This window comes from Alosa sapidissima, chromosome 9 (genome assembly GCF_018492685.1).
Source record: "Alosa sapidissima isolate fAloSap1 chromosome 9, fAloSap1.pri, whole genome shotgun sequence".
Taxonomy (NCBI): Eukaryota; Metazoa; Chordata; class Actinopteri; order Clupeiformes; family Clupeidae; genus Alosa; species Alosa sapidissima.
Genome location: NC_055965.1, coordinates 12,437,118 through 12,447,147, shown reverse-complemented (window position 1 = coordinate 12,447,147; position 10,030 = coordinate 12,437,118). Strand labels below are relative to the sequence as shown.

At 39.7% G+C, this 10,030-nt stretch overlaps 1 protein-coding gene across 6 annotated transcripts in view; it reads right to left on the bottom strand.

The window, feature by feature from the left end:
* col17a1a (collagen, type XVII, alpha 1a) overlaps window positions 1–7,905 on the bottom strand; it is a 36,611-nt gene extending 28,706 nt beyond the window's left edge. For 3 of the 6 annotated variants that reach the window (XM_042104542.1, XM_042104543.1, XM_042104541.1), the window contains exons 1-3: window positions 2,919–3,101; window positions 1,205–1,278; window positions 899–949 (exon numbers count right to left, since the gene is read on the bottom strand). In XM_042104542.1, the coding sequence (XP_041960476.1) occupies window positions 899–949; window positions 1,205–1,268 (115 nt within the window). In that variant the 5' untranslated portion in view covers window positions 1,269–1,278; window positions 2,919–3,101. Of the gene's footprint in view, window positions 1–898; window positions 950–1,204; window positions 1,279–1,370; window positions 1,531–2,918; window positions 3,102–7,187; window positions 7,313–7,630 lie in introns of those variants that run through there. The other 3 variants (XM_042104540.1, XM_042104538.1, XM_042104539.1) reach the window with 3 other exon arrangements.
* Window positions 7,906–10,030: the final 2,125 nt, after the last annotated feature.

The window sequence follows — 10,030 nt, the reverse complement described above, 5'->3', positions numbered from 1 at the left end:
AAAAAATAAGGGAACACTTACAGTTTTCCACAATTGTTAAAACACATTTTATATATATATTTTTTTTTTTGGGGGGGGGGCTTTTATTTTTTATTTATGCGACAGGATAGTGGAGAATGACAGGAAGTGAGTGGGAGAGAGAGTCGGGGTGGGATCCAGAAAAGACCACGGGGCGGGAATCGAACCCGGGTCGCCGGCGTACGGTGCAGGTGCCCCACAGCCGGGGCCAAAAACACATTTTTTTAAAACCTTCCACCCTTTCCTCCATTCTCAAACTACATTCACAGAATGTCTGACAGTTCTTGCAAAATAAAACACTCGCCTCAAAAGTTTTACTTGTGCTCAGAACCAAACAGGGTCAGAGTACCGATCCAGTGTATTTTGAGCAATATAGTTCAACCTCCACATCAGCTGCTAGTCACTTCCTAGGTTAACTGTGTGGTGCAGTTTCCACAAATTATTTCGAGAAACGTGCTTACAGAGAAAAACTGTGATTGTGACTTCACCAAAATATATTTCTGATATGTCTCGTATTCCCCTGTAATTCTGGTAAACTATTAAGATGTCATATACACTACCCTTCAAGAGTTTTACTTCAATTAGAAATAGATATGCTTACGCTTGTAAATGTCTTAATTATTTTGTGACATTTCTTATCTAAAATAATTTCACAAAGAAGGACATTTCTAAGTGATCCCAAACTTTTCAACGGAGTGTATTTTTACTATTACCCTGCAGTTCATCATAATATTAATAATATATATTATATATATATTATATTTATTATTATATATATTATAATAATAAATATAATTAATATTATATAATAATATTATCATTTAATAATCTCAGTTCTCTGAGTGTGTCACGAGAAATCTCATCGAAAATCAAAACTCACTTGGAGGTAATGATGTCAGCCTGGTTGAAGTGGTTACTGTCTCAGTAATGACTGAAACACAAAAAAGAGGTTACAATAACAATTAAAGTTAAGTTACAATACAAATTAAAATACAAATTAGTTAAGTTACAATACAAATTAAGTTAGTCAATACATGCGAAATGAATTAAAGCAACACAATGTAAGGATCTGTATTCATGCCTTAAGTGCCAGCCAGTGTGTCAAGATGGGATAAAAAGGGTCCATAAAACACTAAAAATACCCTTTCGCTTCAACCTGTTGGAACATTTTTCCGTAACAACTCACCTTTGGCAGACCCTCCCAAGCTTCCGTCTGTGTTGATAATCTTAGTTGATGTTAAATTGTCCATTCCATGTTAACTATTTCAAGACAAAACATGTATGCATTAAAACATACATGCAAACTATTTGAGGAATGAAGGGCATAAACCACTTGGTAAACATTGTTTTACCTTCGCAAAGAAGTCCTTCATAATCCAATGCTATCTTTCTTTCTGAATACAGACAACTGGGATTGATATGGTAAGAATGTCCACAGAGGTTAAGTAAGAGGAAGAGCTCTTGACTGGAGATATAACTACCTGCATGAGACCTGAATGAGATCTCTCAAAGAGCTTGAAGCGATAGTCCATGAGCATATATATACTGGATCTGTCACATTTCTTTCATCCGTTAGGAATAAAAATGAATCTGGAGGTGTGGCCACAGTAATACTGTCAGGTGCAATAGACCTAGTCCAAAACAACGCCATGAACAAGCTGGAACCTGGTCCTATTGAGGCAAGCTAGCTATAGCTCAGAGCTCGTTGAAATGTAAATTCAGTCATAATTATGTGTATGAATCCCAGACAATGTACAGTTCCAACATGTCCATCAACCAGCCCTCGGCAAGGAATCCAGTAAAACTGATGCATCAGCCAGCAGACATGACGTGATTAATACAACCATCCAATTAACTAATTAGTATAAAATGCTTCAAAACAATAATCTCGAATAGATACTTTCAATAAGCGATAGACTGAAAAAGTGAAAGAAAGACCAATACAATGTTTAACACTAGTGGACCTAAAAAGTCTAAGCAATATTCTCAGGTTGTGATCCACGAGTGCCCATTCTTACACACTTCACTATCCATAAATACAGGCCATACATATTCTGATTATTTTCCCATCACAGACTGTTGAGGCCTACACTCCTAGGTTTAGCTTTGGTGAAGGACCCTGGTGAATCTGTGGTCAGACAACGTAAGAAAAATATAGATAACTGCATAACTGCAGTCCATATGTAGCCTAGAAATCTAAACGCAGCCCATATGGGAAGCCTGTAGAATTCCTATGTTCATCTTTAAATGATAAACCTGTATCAACACACATGTTTATGGCCCCCTTTTCTTGTAGACTAACCACAACAACTGTTTTAGGTTTGACTTAGGCTATCATGTTGAAAGGCATTATGCCATATTAGTATTAGTAATACAAGCTCTTTATCACAGATTTTCATGTGGTCTAAATGACAAGTGATTCCTGTATGTTTACTGCCATTTCTTTATAGGAGGTCATCCTTTCCAGTGGCTCAACCTGCTGACATAGTATTCTTTCTGTTGGGTAGACCATAACTAACTTCTCAAATGGATTGTAATTAGAAAAGACAGTATTGCGTACACGTACTGTTATTGTGACTCATACATGAAAGCACAGGTGAGCAGTTACATTGTTCTCTGTGGTTTTTCTCTGTAGATAACACCTGTCCAACATACAGCATCCATACATTAGGCCCCAGCACCATGATTAATCAAGTAGGCTATGAGCCTGTTCTTTCAAAATGCTGTATGCTTCAAGTAGCCTATGCGTCTGTTCTTAAGTTTCAAAACGTAAAAGGCTTCCTTGATGTAAAGATTTACAGATTGCTGAACAGTTAGCCCTATAAACTCCAGCTACACACTACGCGTTAAAAACCTGCGGGAGTTTTTGCTAAGAAGGCTAAAAATTGCAGAGCTCTTACCTTGCTTTGCCGCTTTTAGAAATGATGAGCAGGCGGTTTAAATATCCTGATATTTATCCGTTATCGTGTTCAATGCGTTAATTCTGTGAGTCCATACGCAGCGATGACTAATCGTCCTGCAGCGATGTGAGTCCCAGGAACGTGTGATGCATTTCATGTTACTGACTATTTTAATGGATAGCAAGTTTTGACAAAGCAGGGGGAGAGGGGATAGTAACTATGTGACAGACATTCGTCTTAGAAGAAAGCCTGGGGCAATAAAATTCAAACGTAAACGACAAAAACAAACGGGAGTCTGACGGAAAGTAAGTATAGGTTTATCAGTTGATCTCATTGAAATCATCAATTCGTTGGGTGTGATATTGAGCTTCTGTTTTTTTTTTTTTTTAAATACAACAAATTAATCATGATTGAGCATCAGAACTTTGTAATGTCAGTTTTTTTGTAATTGATTATGTTGTAGGTAGCTTGAAACACACACACACACACACACACACACACACGCACACACACACACACACACACACACACGCACACACACACGCACACACACACACACACGCACACAAACACACACACGCACACACACACACACACACGCACACACACACACACACGCACACACACACACACACACGCACACAAATATGCCATTGCCATCCTTTGTAGGCCTATTTGTAGTATCTGGTCTCTGTCTGTGTTTAATTACTGTGAAGGTTTAGACCAGGGGTCGGCAACCCGCGGCTCCGGAGCCGCATGCGGCTCTCTGATGCCTCTGATGCGGTTCAGCTTTTGAAAATAATAATGAGTAGGCCTAGGCTATTTAATTAAAATGTATTTTATTTTAGTTCGTAGGTCTATCAGTAGCCTAATTTATATAACTTCCCACCTCACTTGACTCCGTAGGCCTAACCGTAGCCTGCACAATATTGTTACATTCGCGGTTCGTTGCCATGTCAATATCAAACAAAATCACCCGATTTCCGTCCATTTCAGTCAACGAGAACACTTGTCTTTAATTGTTATTGTTGATGTGTGCGCTTGCTGTAGGCTAGAAACTGTCAAAAAGGAACCGTCAGCGACCACAGCTTGCGAGCGTGAACACAAACGAGCTGAAATGGGAAAGTTTCCAAGACTGATTGTGAAAACGCGAAATTACAGTTTTTTCTGATTGCTTAAGCACATTTTTTGTAACTATGGCTTTTTTTTGCAAAACTCTACACACAAATGACAAAACCTCTCACCCAATCAGCAAAACATTGTAGTTCTCTTGCAAAAGCTAACACACCTTGCTTAACTCTTCACACCTTCGTAAAAATGGTGTTTTCGTATCTAACAGTAAACACAAGCCATCACAATAGTAAGCACACAATGTGCCAACAACACACTGATGGTATGAATAAAAAAACACATCTGGCTTTTGCTTTCTCTGTGCACAAGGTAGACTATGTCAGTTTGAGGTCATACTTTTGTCATAGTTCTGTAAACATACAGGGATCCCAACTTCAAGTATTAGTGTTTATTTACACACATCAAAACAAACACAAGTGTGTTTTTCCAAGTCAAAACACAAAATAGCATTTCACTGAGACAAAACAAATCAGTCTACATCGGGTCGTCTCTCTCAAAATTCTGTCTACATCACATGCAATGTCCTAGTCCAAGGCACCGGGAAAAATATATTCTGGAATGACGTATCCAGGCCTGACATGACAACATCCCCACATGTAGACTGTTTTTTTGTCTGTTTTTTTCTCTTCTCACTCTTCCTGCTCACTCCATTGTACCCATTGTACATTACCTGTGGCTTATTTATAGTGCTTAGGCTGATTGCAAAGTGAACTAATTATCTAAAACAGTTTTCACATGAGAAAGTGTGCCAGAGAGTTGGCAAAATAGTGTAAATAATAGCAATTGTGCCTACAGTTGTGCAAAGTGTGTGTTACAAAATTGCAAACTGAGTGCAAAGCAGTGTTTGTGCTTTTAGTTTTGCGAACTCAGTGAGTGGTTTTGCCATTTGTGTAGAGTTTTGCAAAAAAAGCCATAGTTACAAAAAATGTGTTTAAGCATTCAGAAAAAACTGTAACTGCCACAGGGACGTGCACAGGAATTTTGAGGGGCAGTTGCTCTGACCTGAAAAAAGGGCACCCCCCCCCCCCCCCAACAAAAAAAAAAAAAACTCACGGGCTATACACGGCATAGGCTACATTTACCAACAAAACTAGCAAAACTAGATGTGCGCGCTGCTGTAAGCTACAATCAGATTTTTTTGTATTAAGGTTTTGCACCTACGTCATAATGTCATGTGACCGTTTGTTTACAACTAGAGTGGTAGGCAAGAATGGTAGGCAAGGCACTGCAGAGAGTGGTAGGCAAGCCTACAACAGTCGGGTTGCATAGGCTACACATAGTTACAAATAGCTTCAAAATTGAAATTTTAATATCAAATATTGACCGGGATGCCGACCACTTGTGTAGGCCCTAACAGTTGGTTTTACAATAAGAAGCAAAAAGGCGACGAACGACCGTTTAGCCTACCTATCCTCGTGGTTGTGGAGGATGATCGTTAGCAGCTGTGAAGTCTTTTATTCTCAAGATAGCCTAATGGTGTAGCCTACTGTCTACGAAGACGTAGGCTAAAATACAACTATCTACAGTCATCCAAAAATGAATTGCCAGAGACAGGCTATGAAGGGAAAAAGTGCAGCATTTTAAACATGGCAAGATTATTTTTACCGGAACAGTTTGTTCTAATTTGTCTCGTGAAATTCGTGCTTGTGGACATCAATCACCTATCTTCTGTCCTTCTATTTCAAGTTATCATGTGTGTCATTTGATTATATAATCACAACAAATGCTAATAAATGAAAACAGAATAGGCTTTTGTGCTATAGGCTAACGTTACAGGTCACTTAGGCTAACTCCCATATGTCAAAATAAACTGATTTGATCCTAATAGTTTAGCGATCACACACAACAACTTAACACAGCAACCTCAAACACCACTGTTGAACCTAGGCTACTGCTTCAGTCCTGTAAGAAATAAGCAGTTTATGAATTATCTTTATCCGTTTAATCAAGTCCACATGACCAAAATAACAACATATTTAAAGGCTGAGCTAGCATAACAGCCTAATAAAGGCGATGCTGCAATGGATAACTAATAAAAAGTTTCACACAATTAATGAACTTTATCACTCACATTCTGAGTTTTTCTGGGTGGTTATATATCCATGCAGATCGTCTTGGAATAAGCCATCGCTGTTATATGATATAATATGTTACAGGATTCATGACTAACGCCATTAATGTTATGATGCTGACTGACGCTGGCTATAACAGTAGCTTCTAGGCTACCGTTTTAAAGTCTGCTGAGTCTACTGCCTACCAAAACCTGTCGCTGTTCAGTTGAAGTTAAATGATCAAATATTGTTTGATTTTGTGTCAGCTTTCAGAAGGAAGACATGTTCCTTTCTGGTCAAATTTCACAGCTTCTAAGAAAGGCTATCGTCTTCGTGTAAACCGAGTTTTGAACAGAGAAAAAAAGTTAGGCTACCATTAGGCTACATGCAGGTTCTCCGATACAGATCAATGCACCAAATCAGGGCGATTTTAGCGAAACAACGTTCCTGTGAGTGACAGGCTATCAAATATTGAACAATGGGATAATGTTTCATCATCACCTTTATTGATGCCTGAAATGTTGACATTGCTGAAATACAGAGATGTAGCCTACTGAGAGGCAGCTGCAGACAACGATGTTCAATGGGTTCAACTTGTCCCTTGCCTACCAGCTGGATGTAAACAATATAGAACCTAGAATACGTCATATGAAAAACGTTAATAGCCTACCCTTGTTGTCTCAATGATAATAACATCTCATTTCAGATTATAATTCAGAGTTTGCCGTTCATTTGCATTTTAATATAACATTGTATTTTGTCATTTTAGGCAAAGACATGCATTCCGTTAGGGATATTGAACATTTTGAACATTCTCTAACAATCGTGATTTCGAATTGGTGCAGTTTTCAGCACAAAAACTCATTTTATTATTTTCATGGACAGCACTGCTCTGTGCTGTTTTATGGTGCTTTCTGCCTCTTAGTTGCGCACGCATGTTTTCGTGACGTTGCATAGAAATCCATGTAGGCCTATATGAAGGACTGAGAATAACAGGGTCTTTATTAATATATATACACAAAGAAGTAAAACAGTGAAATACAGCACTCTATCACCTTAACTACTGAGTGCAAAGTCTCTGTCTCACCTGCTGGTTGGCTTTTTCGCAGCCAACCCTGCAGTGATGTGCTGCCCTTTGCTGCCTCCCTGAATTGTCTCTCCCTCTCCTGAATCCGCCTCTTTTCAGTGGGCATCTTGCCTTCGAACAATAGCCTACTCAAAATAGTGATAGGATTTAGGCATTTAACTATTTTGAATAAAATAATTAATGTGATGCATTACATCCATCATTCATTCTTCTTGCTAAAACTATATGTGAGAAACTAACTATCAGCAGACATGTAGCTTAGTTTGTCTAATGCCTACCAAAAAAATAGTAGGCCTAGCCTAGGCTATGTGATAACGTGCTTGTCTGCAAGCTATCTGTCTGATTATTTAGGCTAAAAGTGACAAACTCAGTCTGGATTTATGAAGATTTTAATTTATTTCATAAACTTGATGATGATGATCGTTCGTTTGTTACAAACTCACCTTTTCCGACAACTTTGAGTCGTCTCACCCGACAACCGCGACAATCTCCTTCTAGGGACGCTGCCGCTCATGCAGGCTCAGCTCAGGTGCCCACGTAAACAGAGTTTGCCCTTCCCCTAGGCTACTGACTTTCACTTTCGGTGCTCGAATGGAAGTGAGTGAGGCTTTGCGATTTTTTTTTATCTAGGCCTACGTGAAATTCTGCATCCACTGTAGCCTACGATTTATTTATTTAGGCCTATTTTTCTTTCCCCTCAGAAGGGCAACGTGAGTTGAGAAGGGCATATGGGCAGTTGCCCGGGCAACCTGAGCAACCCCCCTGTGCACATGAAAATATACTTATGTCATTCCACTTTACATTTCAAGTTACTTAGGCTACTTTTAAAACTAGTAGAAAATGTATTAAAACATCCTCTGTTGAATGAAAGTAACTATGTTAAATATCCAAACTTTTTCTTTTAACTGTCTTTATGTGGCTCTTCTGAGATTTAAAAAAAATAAATTTGGTAAAAGTGGCTCTCTAGGCAAAAAAGGTTGCCGACCCCTGGTTTAGACGCTTTGTGCATAAATCTGAACCATCAGTTTTACTGTCACTTCTGCAAATACTAAGGCATTTGAAAAGTTGGCCTACATTATTTGGAACATTCCTTCTGTACTGACATAATTTAGGCACCATCAAAGAATGCCTCACAGCAAATGAAAAAGTTCTGAAGTTCTTTGTATGATGTGTGTGTGTGTGTGTGTGTATGAGAGAGAGAGAGGGAGAGAGAGAGAGAGAGAGACAGAGAGAAAGAGAAAATACCTGAGCATGAACCTACCTGCTAGGTAAAAAGGTTCTCTAGAAAAAAAACTCTAGAATGTAGGCCCTTCCTCTCAGGTTCTGCCGTAAAAACAAGCTAAACAGGTGTATGTGTGCTCACTTGCACTAGTGTTTCTGTGTGCATGGTGGGTTGGAGAGCAGTGGGCATTAAAATGACCGCTAACATATTCATGACCAGGGCAAAAACTCCCATCTCTCTCTCAGACCATTTGGTTACTCAAAGCCACTGTGCTGTTGACATGACTTCATTCGATTTCCAGCTGCCGGTAAATGGAAATGGTAGTATCCTTTCAAATTCCTCACTGGCCCTTCAAGAGTCTTTTTCTGGCAGGAAACACCCCCACACACCAACTAAAGGAAGTCTGCAGACAGAGGCATTCTTCACACTCAACCAAACCAAACCAAACCAAAGGTGTGTCCTTCAATGACCACAGACAAGCGACACACACATGAATACACACACACACACACACACACACCATGAGCAGCACCATGAGCAACTTCAAAACAGGACATCCATATAAAAACATGTGCACAAACATCTTTTATGAAAACATCTGTGTAGTAGTCAGTTTTAAAGACTTCTTTTTATTTTGTTTATACCATACAAAAAGTTAACATGCTTGTTGCAAGTAGACCTACTTTTTACACACACACATACCCCACCCCCCATCCCCATCCCCCAGTCCCCCACTCCCACCTCCACCCCACCCCCGCATGCTCCCCACCCTCTGCAGCGCCTCTGCCTCGCCCACACTCCTGGTATGTGATCTGTACAGATGTGGCCTTGGGGATGGAGAGCCGGGGACAGGACTGTGTCCATACAGGCCCACCGCACACTGAAAGTGAAGCTGCGGACTTCTCCAAGCCCCCAAGCAGCCAAACATGTGACTCATGCGATTGACATTGAGTTGGGATTTTTGGGGACCTTTACAAAACACAGGACCCACAGGCAATGAAGAGATTCTAATCCCTGTGATTTAAATCCTGTGTACTTTTTTTGCCAGACTTTTTTGGCACTATTCTTTAGGTGCCTGTTAAATATGTGCACTTAAAATAAAGCTCCTCATTGTTCTCAAGCTCTCTGTTCAATATGTGCACTTAAAATAAAAATACAATAAAACTTCAGTGTCCACACACACATCTCTGGCCTTGTGAATAGGAGACACATAGTGCATGGAGACATAAGCAATCCCAGCCCGTCCACACAGTGCTTAAAGAGCACAGAGGGGAGAGGTGTCATTTGATTAGCTGTTGACCTCAAATATCAACAACTAAACTTTTTTTTTTTTTGCAGAATCAAAACCAAATTGTGAACTGCATCTTGATGAAAGATGGTATGGACAAGGATTAAGACCTGCATGATGTGATGTTCTCTCTATAAAATGTACAAGAACAGGCACGCTCAACACACATACACACACATACACACACATACATACACAGACACACACACACACACACACACACATACACACACACACACACACACACACAAAGGTCTAGAGAGAGATGACCTATGACTTCATGAAATGAGGGACTTAGAGAGTGAGGGTGAGTAGAAGTGTTCTTACGGTGCG